The 15,437-nt window shown below is 34.6% G+C and overlaps 2 protein-coding genes across 2 annotated transcripts; both read left to right on the top strand.

The window, feature by feature from the left end:
* The first annotated feature begins 214 nt into the window (after positions 1–214).
* On the top strand, positions 215–1,812 carry LOC137572706 (calmodulin-lysine N-methyltransferase). Its single transcript, XM_068284483.1, has one exon. It carries the CDS (start codon positions 258–260, stop codon positions 1,542–1,544), a length of 1,287 nt encoding a protein of 428 aa, XP_068140584.1. The 5' UTR covers positions 215–257; the 3' UTR covers positions 1,545–1,812.
* Positions 1,813–7,587: 5,775 nt separating this feature from the next.
* LOC137572951 (uncharacterized) lies at positions 7,588–14,712 on the top strand. The gene is made up of 8 exons (XM_068284805.1): positions 7,588–7,634; positions 8,635–8,683; positions 8,751–9,053; positions 12,481–12,835; positions 13,062–13,270; positions 13,337–13,592; positions 13,666–14,156; positions 14,260–14,712. Exons 3-8 carry the CDS (start codon positions 8,783–8,785, stop codon positions 14,523–14,525), a joined length of 1,848 nt encoding a protein of 615 aa, XP_068140906.1. The 5' UTR covers positions 7,588–7,634; positions 8,635–8,683; positions 8,751–8,782; the 3' UTR covers positions 14,526–14,712.
* The last annotated feature ends 725 nt before the right edge of the window (positions 14,713–15,437 follow it).

The raw sequence follows: 15,437 nt of genomic DNA, 5'->3' as shown, positions 1-15,437 counted from the left end.
TTAGGGAATATTTTATTATACATATTTTTTTTTAGCTTTTTTTATGGTCGAACAATTTGCATTTTTAATGCCATTAAAAATTTATAATTGGATAATAATGGACCAGTGGAAAAGAAAATGTTGAAAAAATGTTGATTATGTATCTACAAAATATTGCGCCTATATAAATTTATCTAATATTTTTCCATTCTCTCTGTGTGTGTGTGTGTTTTTGTTTTGTTTTAGGAAAATGAAAAGCTGAGCACCCCAGAGGAAAAATGCCAATGTCAGCAGCAACAACAGCAGCAGCATCAGTACAACAAAATTCAACAGAGCAAAAGCAAAATCAACTCAACATTGTCCCGGGCAAAGAGATTGAGGCGACGATATCGTTGCTTCTGCACTATAATATTGATAACACGCTGAATGCCTACAAGGAGGAGCACAAAAAGATGACGCTGGATGCCAGCAGATTAGAAACTAATGCGAAAAATTCAAATAATAATCGAGCCAAAGACATAAATCGCAATAATATGACAGAAGAGGAGGAGCTACTCGAGGAAAATGGAAGTGGGGGCAACGCCATGGAAGAGGACAAAACTCAGCATCAGCCCTTTATGCCACCCACACCACCAGCCACGCCCAATTTGCAACAACAACAGAATACCGCACAGAAACGTTGGCGCATTTTGGCCAAAGTATTGCGCAAAGACTCAGAGGAAACGGTGTCCTCCAATTCCAGTGATGCGGAATTCACTGAAGAGCAAACGGCCTCGGTGAGGCGATTCAAAAGCTTCGATCTCCTGCGTCAAGATAGTTTCGAGGATCATGTAAGCCTTAATTGTTTGGGTAAATCCGAGAATTGGTATAAATATCGCATGATGCTATTAGAGGATAAAGAGTATTCGGTCAACATACATCATATGGAAAGACAATTGACTGCCAGCGATTTGATGGGATTCAATAACACCGGTAACATCTGTGTCTGGCCCTCGGAGGAGGCTCTAACTGCCCTGGTCCTGTCCGAAGTCCACGAATATTCGGGCAAATGGATATTAGAACTGGGCGGTGGCTTTACCTCGTTAGCTGGCCTAATGTTGGCAAAGTATGCCAAACCCTATGCCGTCCACTTGACTGATGGCAATGAGATATCGGTGGAGAATGTACGAAAAACCGTTTGTCTAAATGAACTTAGTTGTTATACCAAATGTTCGGTCTTGAAATGGCAAAACATATCCGAACGTTCACCCGATGAACAGGGTAAATTTGAGTACATCCTCTGTGCAGACTGCTTATTCTTCGACGAGGCCCGCTCCGCTCTGGTCGATACAATTTGGTATTATTTGGCTCCACAGGGCATTGCCCTAATTATGGCGCCACGTAGAGGACGTACTCTGAATGTGTTCCAGGAGGAATGCCTGGCCAGAGGATTTCGGGTGGATATATCGACGCGCTACAACGAGACCATCTGGAAACGTCATTTACAATTGAAGGCAGACTCAGCTCTATATGATGAGGACCTACATTATCCTGTGCTGCTACGAATATGCAAGTCGCATAGCTAGAATAGTAAAAACTTTATAGGCAATTCACATTAATCAATGTTTTAGTTGATGGCAAAAAAACCAAAAACCCAAAAAACACAAATTCCAGTTTACACCTAGCACAAGAAACACACAACAAAAACACGCACACAAAAATTCCTTCCCACACATTGCAAACAAAATTAGGAATATCATAAAAAAGAAAAAACGACAAAAAAATGTTTAGGCTGGTCCTTGAAACTAAAACCCAAAGATGAAACCACGATAAAGAAATATATTTTGCTCTGAATTTAAGTGTTTGAAGAAGATTTATTAATTGAAAGATTTAGCACACTTTTTTGTTCACCTATTCTATTTGCTTAAAACAAATGCAGAACGAAAAACTATTTGTTTTCTATTAAGAAAATTTACCTTGACACCCAGAATCCAAGGTATGAATGTTTATTCTTAAACATCAATGTCTTAAATTATTTAAATTTATTTAAATTTAGATCTTATTACAATAACTGACTACGAAGAATATCAAAAGAGCTAAGTCAAGTTAATCACATTTTTAAGGACCAGCCTAATCAGATGAATGAATATAGATTATGTACCTTTTTTAGCATATAGGTCACTTTGTTTCTTGTAACAAAAAAAAAATTCCCTTTGATATGTAAATTTGATTTGCGTTTATTCCACACACAAACACAAATACAAAAAACACACAAAAAACAAAGATTTTTGTAAACTGTTTTACAAAATACTCCTCGTTATATATGTACTTAGATGTGCATATAAAGATAAACATAAATATATATATATACATAAACGTATAGTTGTATCAACAACATACAAACTCACACACACACACGCACACAAACACAAAGTATTATTTAAATTTAATTTCAGTGTATAGCATACTTTTAGGCCACATAAAAAAAACCCACTACAAAAGAAAATTTACTTACAAAAATACGTTGCCAGCGCTCGACCAATTAATTAATAGTTAACTAAACTTAGTTTTTATTGTAATTATAGAGAGCATGTGTTAATGGTTATATCCAGATAGCAACTATGATAACTATGATGACGATGATGATGATGATGATGAGGAGGAGATAAATACAGTATCAAAATGTCAATGTTTGCCTGTGTGTAAGTGTACCTCATTTAATGGGCCAAGACAATGGGAATATGGGTTTTATTGCTATTGCGGAATGATGTCAATGAGAAATATCATTAGCAGCAAACGGAAGCAAGCCGAACGCAGTAAACATATTCTCAAAGTTATTAGCCCAGCCGTTTATTAAGCAAAAGTTGCCCTAGAGAATGATGTGGAATGAGCTCGGAATGGCTGTAAGGTTGGTCCAACTATGTCCAACCAGCTGGGCTAAAAAAAAGTGGGCGTTGCTTTAGTAGTTTTTTCCCCCCCTTCCTTTATATATAGCAATTGTGACAGTGGCCTAGTAATTACTTTAATTGACTCCGGATATAGAGTAAAAATGAGTGCGAGCGAGCAAGTAAAAGAAAAATGCTGACGTAGTCTCCATATCCTGGATATGTGTAAGTATAAAGGGAGGCTCGAAAAGGTATCAAAAATGTTCTATCCCTTAGTGTGTGATAAGGCAGGTGTGGTGTGGTTATAATTCGATTTTTTACAAATTTGTTAGGTTACAGGAGAAACCAAGTTACTTTTTTGTTTATTTTCTTTTTTTAACAATTGGACAGCTGCATTAACAATACTTCTTAAGACTTTATAAGTTGTTTGAAATTTAAAGGTTATAAAATGTTGATCAAAAAAAGTTATAAATTGCTTTATTAGCCAAAATTTTGATGCGTTTGCTTGATTTGAAATTCCCCCTAATGTATGCAATAGGTTGCAAATAGCATACTTTGTTTTCTAACAATTTATTACTTTTTATATGCATTCTTAAGATACAAAATCGACGGATTATTTTTTTTCATATGTTCAAAAAGCAAATTCTTGGACTTCCTCTTTCATACTTTAGGGGACAAAGCTCATCCAATTTGAAAGCTCAAGGTCTGCCAGAAAATCTGAAAATTTCAATTCCATTTTTCCTTATGTGGAGATATTTGGTGAAGAATAACAAAAGTTGATTTAAAATAATTTTAACGTTTCATTCTCTATATACATATTGTCATGTATATTTACCTTTTAGGCTGTTTACTTCAAACACCATTGCATACTTATGTGGGCTTATATTTAACAGGGTATCAATGGAATATATATGATATATAAAAAATTGTATTGTTTTTTATTTTGCTTTCATGTTTGTTTAGTGAAAAGAAGAAAAAAATCAAAAATGAAAATAAATCTGATAAGCGAAAATTACAAAGTAAACTTGAACAACACACGCATACAAATACAAATACACACACTCGTACGTATGTACAAAGGATACATAGTTGCCTTTTTGGTGCGTGTGTGTGTGTGTGTGTCATTAACGAGGTCATTGGTAAGTAAGCTTGTTTGATGTGCTCGAGACATGTAATCCTAGTCCGAGGCAAGTAGTGGGTGGAAGAGCTGAAAAACTGGCGTCAACAGTAACGATGATGATGATGATGACGATGACGTTGCGCATACGCCGCGTGTGGCACGCAGTGGCATGTAAATTTTCGGTCTCTGTCCGTGTCCGTGCCCCTGCCTCAGTCCAATGCCTCTGTCAGCGTGAAGCCAGCTGCTAATGACATGAGCCTAGGAGGACTATGCAAATCACTAAAACTTGGCGACGACGACAATCAAGACCACAAGAGACAGACCTAAGTCCACTTCACTCAATTATGTCAAACATATCACGAAAAAAAAAAAAAGAAACGACGAGAAAAAACATTTTCGTTGTCTACTTTTTGGGTTCGTTTGGACGAAACGAATAAAACCAAACTGTGTTGCTTTTCAATTGGCATATCCTTTTTTTTGTCATGGGAATTTAGCCAAAGAGTTTGTATTGCGCCTGGGACCAACAACAGGTGTTCCCGATTCGTGTTCATTTCGGTTCAGTTATTTTTAGTTTTCCCTTCATATTTTCTTTCCTTCTTTCTTTCTTTCTTTCTTTTGTTTGTTGTTATGTGTCTTGAAAGCCTCATTAAATTTTTAATTAGATAAATTAAGGGATGGCGAGGAAATTTGCTTTTGGCCCAATGTGTGTTTGTGTATGTGTGAAATTTTAATGAGAGTGGATATGGTAATGTGGCGGATTATTCGTATTGTTAGTTGGGTCACTGTACCCTCAAAAGCAAGTATGACGTTACTCATGACCTTGATAAATGTCCAAAAATACTAAGGATAATTATATATGTACATATATACGTTTGTATATAAATAAATAATAGGCTTATCCCCTGTTATTACATATATTCCGCTTGTCCTAATTATCATATAAATGTCCGACCACAAAAAAAAAGCGAAAAAAATCCATAATTGAACAGGAAATTACTTTGCGTGTTTGTGAATTAACAAGTTGCCCCGAAATGAAATAGGAAATTACGTTAAGTTAATAAGGTTAACTTTAGCTGAGGAAATGCTTCTACACCATTGCTAACCAATTAATGTAACCGGTAGCAGGTGAAATATGGGATTGAATTTGCATTACAACAGGAAATTTTAAGGGCAGCCATTATATATAGGCACTTCCTTTGGCCAGATTGCCATCTTGGGGTCATTAATTTTTTAGTTTTACTAGAAAAATGTTAGCCCCTTTAGGAAATTAGTAGCTCCTTTATACAATCTTGAAAAGACTTTAAAAGATGATTTTGCTTCGGGTACTTACCTACCCAAAGACCCATGTTATATTATTTATTATGAGTTAGAAATGATTAAAGATTTTGGTTTACTTGATGTATATTTATAAATTTCATCTATGAAAGAAGTTAAATTAAGTCGATTACATACTGATGATTCGCGGTGGGATCGATTCTGTTGGTTCCTTCATCATATTTTCATATGAACGGGTTTTGGAAAGTAATGTACTATAAATAATATTTTACCACTTACAATGAATATAAAATGGCACTTATTAGTGGATTTTTAATATAGGAAAAACAAATTTTTTTGAAAGATTCATGTAAAATTTGGGACGTATTATGTATCTTGAAACATCCCCGTTTCGTAAGGGACTAAAATAATCGACTAAAGTCGGGAACACCCCAAGATATGTAAGTATAATCATTACTTCATTAAATATTTATATGTAAAGGATTGGCAAGTTAAAAGATTAATAACTTTCTGATGTCCTAATCCAGTGTGAAATGTTTGACATATAATTTACAAATTTGTATGGTATTTTTGTATTTTAAAATGGATCATTCATATTTCATTCACAATACAATACAACAAAATATTGCAAAAGATTTATTACAACTTGCCTCTATTTAGTTTTGTCATCATTAATAAATTTTTTTTTGCTAATTTGATTACGCAATGTTCAAACTATTGAAAAGAAAACATTCAATTCAATAGAAATTGTTTTAATTGTTGCACTTTGATCATTTTATACATATTTATTTATTTATCAAAGAGAAACTCTTTGTTAAGCGCTTTTTGTTATTATACCCTGTATAAATATTGTGAATGGGTATGTTGGAATATGCAAGAAGATGTAAAGATAGATTTCATGACTACATTTTACCATTTTGACAAAAGATAATGACATTTGAAGAAAGATTAATAAAGTTAAATGTGAAATTCAATTTCGTGTCCCCATGGGATGGGAATAGGCGCAGAGACAGTAAACAGAGTCATTAGAAGTTAATTATTATAATTATGCTGAGGCTTTAAATTGATTTGTTTACTGCATAATACTATTTCGTGATATCTAATGTACATAGTAATGCTGACTGCTTTAAATCATTGCTGGAAACTTAGTAACTTTTTGGATTGATGAAATTTTTAACAAGATAACACCACGATTAATATTGCTCGAACAAGAAAGACATTTGCCACGTGTCAAAACGTCAAAATCATCTACCATACTCTCCAGACCTTAACGTAATTGAAAATGCATTGAGCTGGCTTACAAGAACAATTTTTGAAGGATAAGAGCAGAACGACAATAAAAAAGCATTAATCGGAGTAATTAAACTTACTAGGTTAGATTTAGCTCATCCACATAAACTTCTTTCATCTTTCTATGAATTTATATTTTAACCTTCAAATACTTCTCATACAACGTTTTTAAATTGTTTAATAAATAAAGCTGACTATTTTACTTCAAAGATTGACAAAAGAAATTCAAGACAATCAATCCTCTAAAAAAGTACAGGGTATGCTAAAGTCGTTGCATCGAGATCCATACTAAAATAGTTTTTGTTTTCCTTTTGCCATTGATTTGATTCGATGTAGATAAAATAATTTATGAAAATGTGCACAATATTCATGATAAGAGGAACAACAACAACAGCAAAATCGAAAATAGATGTTACCATAGAAAACTAATAACAATAATATTGCTGATTAAGCATTAATCAAAGCCAATGGCAAGAAAGAAACTTAAAGCAGATGCACAAAGAAAGAAAGAAAAAAAAAACAAAGACAACAAGACAATAGACAGTGAAAAGGGAAAGTGAACCAAACAAAATAACGGCAAACGAAGCAAAGTTGTTTGTTTCTTTTCTTATTTTTGGCCTAATTATAGAGAAGCCTATGGATTTTTAAAATTTAAATTTAACATTTTTCATTAATCTCCAAAAAAATAAAAAAACAAAAATCGAAAGAAAAACCAAAAACTTCATTACCAACTGATAAGCCGGTAAATGATAAGCAGAACATTGAGTGAGAAAGAGAAAGAAAACTAGAAAAACCAGAAATAAAGAGAGAGAAGTCCACCATGGTGAGAGCAAAAAGCTCTTCAAAAAGCTTCAACTTTTACATCGGCCTTGGCATTGTAAAACAGCTGCTTCGCAACTTCTTCTTTTGCAACAACTTCTTTTGGGCCAAGTTAGTTGTGCGGCCAACTTCAAGGCGAACGGTTCGAGTTTTCCGATGTATTGCGGCTCCAAGTCAAGGGCGTAACAAATTCTAACGGACGTGACTCTTCGGTTACGGATTTTATTGTGCTGTGACCAATTGCTAAGAAGATTCTCTCCAAATCTTTTGTAATTGCAAAGAAAAAGGTGTAAAATCGTATCAAAGATTGAAATGGAATATATGTATCAAATGTACCTATTGTAATGTAATCAAAGACGAATTGTTAAAAACAGAAAAAGTGCTTCACTTCAGGATTGCAAAGATCACAATTTAAAATGTTGTTGTTTTAAACAAAATTCCGATGGGATTAACCTTATGTGCATTGTGGAATTTATTTATTTAAAAAAGAAGTTTAAACAAAATCCCCTATTGATTCTGTCACTGAGTGATTTGTGTTTTTATAGTTTTTTAGTTTTTTTTATTACCTTTTTTAATTGAAAAACTGATCTGTCAAGTGACTTGCAGTTGTATATTTATACAATACGATTAGATCAAAGTTACCAAATTAATGTTGACCTAGAGATTGTAGAAATCCATAATAAGTAAATGATTCTACAAGAATCATTTCTGTTCTTGTTCCTCAAGAAAAATACATAAAAGACTTAGATTAATTACCCAAACTAACATAAAATTAACAATTCAGAATGCAATTAATTTTTAGTTTATTGCTATGTAGTCCAAAGATCCTTAGAATATGGAATATCAATTGAATATTAAATAATAATTTTCATTACACTTCTAAAGAAACAATTTTTCTATATAAAGCATTTGTTGGTTTGATCTTAAAATTAAACCAATTAAAGGTTTTATTTCGATTAGATAAAGCATAAAGTTCTTAAGGCTTATAAAGATCAAACTAAGTACTTTAAAAATGTAATGATGGACCAATAATTAAAAGCTAAGACTAGTTGAGAATTTTAATTTTGCATATTGAAAGAGACGCCAGCAAATTGCATTGTTATTTGACCGACTATTTGATATATAAAATATCTTAAATTCACTTTGAAGAGAAAAATTCGCTTTGATGTAGAAAGGAGGACACTTAGATTGAAGTTAATTCAATTTGAATTAGCATTTTAATACATTTTTAAAGTATTTATATACAAGCAAGACTAAAACGAATTACTTCAAATTTCTAATGTTTAGGATTGACACACATTTGATGAGTGAAATTGATGAAAAAATATAGTTAAGAATTACTTCAAATTTCTAATGTTTAGGATTGAACACATTTGAGAGTGATATGAAAAATATAGTTAAGACATTGAAATAAATTGAAGCCCAAGACGAAATCATGTCAACATTTAGCTATTGTTGTTTTGGCAACATGTTGCCAATGGTCATGTTGCTTATGTTGCTATGTGTGTTAATGTTAATGCCAGAGGCAAAGGCAGCAGCAGCAGCAACAACAACAACGACAACAGCAGGAGCAGCAGCAGCAGCCACAATGCGAGGCCTAAGACAAAGGCCTAAAACGAACAATGAAACATCTGGCGGCAGCAGCATCAGCAGCAACAACAACAACAGCATGAAAAATAATAATGCCAAAGTTGGTAGCAAATATGGTAAGTCCTACCACAAAAAGCCCCCATGAAAGATGAAGTTCAAGTTGAAGTTGCCAATGAAGTTCAAGTCTTACAGTTTGAAGGAGTTGCATTTGTTCTTGGCTTTGTGTGTGTGTGTGTGTGTGTGTGTGTGTGTGTGTATTTGTGTCTCGTTGTTGCCTAATTGCATTCGGTCACGTTTTCTGTTCAGAATTTTTTTCATACCAACATATTTTTTTTTCTTTTCCCCCCATTGAACCCCCTCTGTTGGTATTCTGTTCGCTCTCACTGCCCTTTGCCAGGGAAAATTGTTTTAAAAGACTTAAACAGCAAACTTGTTTTCATTTTTTTTTTCTCCTCCTTATTTCACCTCCTTATACCCTTTAATATGGGCATACTTCATCTAGAGCTACTGCTGATTGCCAAAGATGGAATAGAAGATAATCTCTATATTTATATATTCAAGAAAATATCTTGTGACTGTGTTATTTTTAGTCTAGATTATAAAATTTTTGAAATTTTAAGAAGAATTTTAGTTTTGGCTTCCATTTATTTTATGTTTTGCATTCGAATTCTTTATTTAAGAAACTTCAAAAACAATTGTTTGACAATTTCAAAATATAATAAACTCATTTATGATCTTTCCATTACTAGATAAAAACCAAATATGCTAAAGGGTGTATGAAATTCGGTACGATGATAAATTAGCCTTATTCTTTACTTTTTAGTCAATGCCAATCAAGTCAGTAAGCTGGAAATGTTTAGACATTTCCTGACCACATAAGCCAGATCGAAAAAAAAAATATAAAGAAAAAAGAGGCCGCTGACACGCCCCTGCTTGAAAAGAACCGCAATAAAAACACCAACAAACGGAAATTGCTTTTGGCGGAGGGGGAACAAAAAAAAAAAAAACCAAGAAAACATAGAAAGAAAAAGAGAGCAAAAGTGTCATTAATGATAGGAAAAAGTAAACATCTGTTGAGTAATTGATATCTATACTTTATTAGATATATTAAAACTTCCTTTTTAGACGCTTCATGCCATATAATTAAATTATATAATAGACAAAACCATGTAATGGAATAAACAAAGAATAATGTCTTTTAACTACATAGTTCTTTGAGAGGTTAGAAGCCATTAATGAAACATTGGGAGTATCATTGAGTCAATAGATTCGACTCAGGCAGGTAAGATGTCATCACGGATTACCTTCGGATTACTTTCTAGTTATGAACTAGAGAACTTTACTTTGCTTTTTAGAATAGATTTCATTAAAGATGTCAATTTCTAAAAGTCTAATATAGTCAATCAATGAATTTTGGCTAAAACTATGTCTTGTATATGTCAAGAAAAAAACCTGCAAAACATTGCATGATGACAAGAAATTTGGCAAACACTCGTTGACTTACTGCTTTTAGTCGATAGATGTATTTCGCCTACATTTTTCAATTTCTCCTCATCAAAGAAGGCTTTTCATCAGAGACTCCTTATTTTCGTCTCATTATCCATTATTTATAGCCGTCTTCTGACAAGAACCTTGCATAATCTGCAATTAGAAATGCCATTTGCTTTAACCAGCAACAACTTGATCTCATCCCCAGCCATCCTCCCCTCAAACCGTCCCACTATCCAACTTGTATCTCTTCTTGTAGTATTTGGCGCTGCTTTTTCCCATGTTCAAATCATTGACACCAATTTTTTTGGTGTTTCTTTGGTAGCAAACATTTTTAGGCGAGTCGCAACATGGAAAAGTGAAAATTCCGTCTTCGTCTACATGGCACAAATTCTGACATCGAGGCTAGTGGAGGCAATGAAGAAAAAAATGCCATTAGAACATGATGATTAGAAAATGCCAAATGGGTGGAGAAGTAGAAGTAGTTGCAGATAGTAAAGAAGTTGAATGTTCAACGTGAAACCAGAAAATGTGCAATGTGACATGATGACTTTGAAATGACTGCTATCCTTCGGAAATAAATTTCAGAATTTCACTGAAAATAAAATGAAAATCCATTTTGGGTTTCCTCACTCTGAGATGACATTGCATTTCAGTTACTCAAATGCGACTGTCATCGATTGGTTATGCAACAAAAGATGGAAAAACCTTTTAAGACGAAAGGTCATTACATGAAAGAAAAACCACAAAAAGAAAAACTCATTACACAGTTGGCAAATTGAAAAGAAAAGTGGTAGTTAAAAATATTATGGGAGAGTTTTGCCTTTTGTTAAAAGGCCATAGACAATTTTTTTCATGGAAAGTTTTTACAGTTATTGTTTCTGAGAGTTTACGGATCGGTAAGATCTTGTCTTGTATGAAAGAATTTTTTATAAAAACCGTATATTGGTAAAAGACAGATGATACAATCCACTTTAAATTATATGAATCGAGAATTTTAATGAATTCGCAAAGTATTTAAAAGTATTTTCCAAATTCAGAGCTTATAAGGGTTTTGCCGCCTATAATTGTTGGGGTCTTTTTAAACTTACCCAAAACGGGTCCAATTTCATAAGTAGGTATTTCTTTTCCATAGAAAACTTTTGGCGGTTGAAATTGATTCTTCATTTTACTTGGAAAGATGACCCGATTCACGATTAATTGAGCTTCAAAGAAATGCGATCGTGATGTGACTCTCATTACCACTAATCACCCAATTGAGAATAAAACTACTTTCGACCTTTTTTTCATTGAAATATATTAAACTTTCAATTGAAATCGTAAATGCTGAAGTTTGTGAGAATTTCCAATCAAACCAAATGAACTACACGACTTTTAAATGAGAATTACTCAACTAAACAAAGTCAAATTAAAATTCTTTTATATATTTGTTGGAAAATACATTTTCTTTAATTGCCTGTCGATGCTTGTTACCTTGAAGTACAATCAAAATACCATTACATTCAGTTTATGGATCAAGTTCAGTGATCATCTGCCAGCAGACATTTATATGCAAGTTGCCATTTTGTAGTTGGTGGTTTTTATTGTTGTCGTTGATGCTAATTCACGTCACACTTCTTGGGCAAATCCTGTAGCTGTAGCTGGGCATCACCTGCCGAGTTTGGTAACAAGGTAGAGTAGAAGGAGAAGAAAAAAAACTGAAACACAAATCGACCATGTAGCCAAGACTAACGCTCTACACTGTCCCAGCCCATGCTCTTATCGACAAACGAGTTCTTTGCCCCTAAACTTTGTGTATATTTTTTTTCCTGCTTCTTGTTCTTTGTCGCTCTGGTAGCTGATTTGCATGCAACTCGGCAACTTGAACTGCAACAATAACAACACCAACAACAACAACAACTTGAGCTACCTTCCGATGAACTAGACACGAATCTGTGGAGTTGCAGTTGCAGTTTCGCTGCAGAGGTTGCTCTAACCCCATTTTCATCAACATACTATATACCTATATACATATACATATATATACTTATATTTTTGTACTCTTTTTTTTTGTAGAGATACGCGGAGTGGCTGGTGAACCAAATTACAAATCGGTGAATCTGACCTGGGAAGTTGAATTCGTGCCACTGGCTGAGGCTGGGACTTGGGCTGGAACTGAAACCGAAACAGCAGCCCATCATGACACACTTGGCCAAGATGCTGGCGATGATGATGTGACAAATATGAGCATCGATACGAAATCAAATAGCGATTCACTTACAAATTTATTACCGCCCAAGCCCAAGGCATTTCAGATATATTACTGTGAAATTCAGAACTATGGTCCACAGAGATGTAGAGTGAAGGTAGTGAATGCCTCGGCAGCGGAAATCAAAGAGGAGGACCAGGATCTGTTGATAAATGAGGAGAGGTAAGCTTGACTTAAATAAATTTACTTACTTTCCAACAAAGAAAATTAAGAAATGGCATTCCGATTTAGTGAATTTATAATTTAAGATTTTGACATGAAATTTTCCTAGAAAATCATAAAGAAGTATGAAGTTAAAGAGTCAAGTTTCTTTTTTACTTACAATATCGAGAAGAAACTGTTTAAATTTTGTTTTGAATTTAACAATCTCTTCTCCATTTGTTTCTAGTAATCACATTCAACACTTTTCAACGGCTGTGGATAATCTTAGAATGGCCACCAAATATAGTTTTCATATACGACCAGCGATGAGTTCCAAACGACTTCAAACACCACGCAGTCAGAATGGTCGATCCGAATTCAATGAAGAGAATGAAATCGAAAGTTTGAATTCAAAGCATTTACCTGGTCAAAGCATCATAATACCAACAAAGGGCTGTAAGTTGCTCTATAGACTCTGATCGATGGATGATCTTCTATGTATTTCAAATGATTTCTCTTTAGTTTCTGCCTATGCCACACAATGTCTGCCACATGCCTCGGAGATCGAAGTGGAAACTGGGCCATATTTTGCCGGACGCATTGTGGTCGATGGTGGTAATTGTGGTGTGAAGGGTGATGCCAATGATCCAGCTGATAAATATACAATGCGTATTGATCATAAGAAATGTGGCAGCATGGTCAAACCGGAGACAAATACAGTGGAAACTTTTATAACTGTGCAAGAGAATTTGGGAATATTCACCCATAGTACGAGGAGGTAATTAGCCAGAAAATTTCTCTTCAAACAAAATGCGAGCCAACATTTTTCTTTCGCATTCTATCTCTTACAGATTTGTTGTGGTCTGTAGTTATCAATCAGGCATGCAGACGGTACGAGCAAGTTTTATGGTGCCTGGTAAAAATGGAGTTGCCGCTGCCTATGAGCCAAACGATCCCTTTCAGCCAGATGGGGAAGATGAGCGTTTTGGTCGTGAAATGCGTCATATGCGTTATGTCAATAAAAGTGAATTGGTACTCAAAGAGCCCGAGGAGTCGGTGGAGCAGGCAGCTATGGTTGTAGAAGAATTAGCACCATCATTATCATCAACGACAGCAGCAACAACCAACGAATTGGCAAGGGGCCAACAACAGGGACGAGCCTTAACTCTGACCAGTCTCAATGAACTAAACAATTTGGCGGAGACCGAAATGGAGACTGAGAGGGGACTGCAAGTGGGTACCAAATATGCCAAACTGGTTGTTGATCAGTCGGAACCGGGACTGGGTCTTAGCTACAATACATGGACAAATCCCTCCGATCACGATGAAGATAGTCAAGATGGTAAGTAGATAATAGTTGGCAAGACATAAGAGGAGGAACAAGACTCAGGAGTTCTCTTATTCTTTTTATCGTCTACGTCCACGTTTTTTTTTTATCTTTGCAGCATTTGCCGCTACCTTACGTTATATAAGCTCTAATCTGGGCAGTGTCCTGGTAACTGTTTCCATATCTGTGATAATAATCAGCATATGCCTCATTCTGCTGCAACGTCGTCAGCATCGACTAAGCTCGAAGTTGTCAGGCAACCGCAACTACTGCTCCTCTGCCAATTCGCCATGTTCATCTGCATCTGGCACTGGCGTATCCCATCTGCCGCATAAGACATTGCCGCGTGCCTTGCAACAACAGCAATATCAATGCACCTTGTAGGTGCAATCGAATCCGAATTCCTCTTCCCCTCTTTCCCCTTTAAAAGTTGCCCCTGAACTATGCCCACTTGTCTTGCTGAATGTTGAATCGAACTTTATGCAAGCACAACTTTTAGCTGAAGACGACTGTGGCATAGACCTGGCCGGGGCCCAATCGACAAATTCCAAATTCTACTTCCCCTCCTTCACCTTCAACACCATCATACTCAACTTGATTTATGAACAAAAATTTCGTGTTTCTTTTTTTTAATTTAGCTTTAACATTGCAATTCGAATGATATTGAATTTAAATATGAATTGATATATTTCTCTATATATACGATAAGACTTTCTCATATTTATATTTACAATTTAAGGATGGAATTTAGGATAAGCTGCAATATTTTTGTATAAAAAAATCTATTTATAATATGAAAAGTAAATATCTATATATATTTTTTAACAAATCAGATTTAACTTTTACTCTGGAGAAAACTGAAAAAGGTAAGAAATAGGTCAAAAGCTAAACACAAATTGTGCGTACAGCTATTTCCCAATTTTGGACTTCCTTTCTCATAAACAATTTTCGAGAAATTAATGGGTAATGTTGTCAGCATAATTCCAGGGCCGGACTAAGAGTTACAAGGGCCCATAAGAGAAGTTATACCTAATTCTCCCATTACATCACATTAAGGTCTAACTTTCCTTTAATTCTTATCATTAACAAGAATTTTTTGTGAGGGCCTACCCTCTACTTTCAAATCCAGCACTGACAATTAAACTCCAGCCACAACAACCAGAAAATTACAAAAATTATGAAATGATGTTAAGAACCTCAAAACAGACGACAATAATTTGCATAAAAGTGGCACAAATTGTGTGTTTGACTTTGAATGTCTTTCTGTCGAAGTTCTTAAACGGAAGCCGGCAGATA

The sequence above is a fragment of the Drosophila tropicalis genome, unplaced genomic scaffold, assembly GCF_018151085.1.
Source record: "Drosophila tropicalis isolate 14030-0801.00 unplaced genomic scaffold, ASM1815108v1 contig_393, whole genome shotgun sequence".
In the NCBI taxonomy this organism is placed as follows: domain Eukaryota; kingdom Metazoa; phylum Arthropoda; class Insecta; order Diptera; family Drosophilidae; genus Drosophila; species Drosophila tropicalis.
The sequence above is the reverse complement of the archived record's forward strand: the minus strand, read 5'-3'. Positions and strand labels throughout refer to the sequence as shown.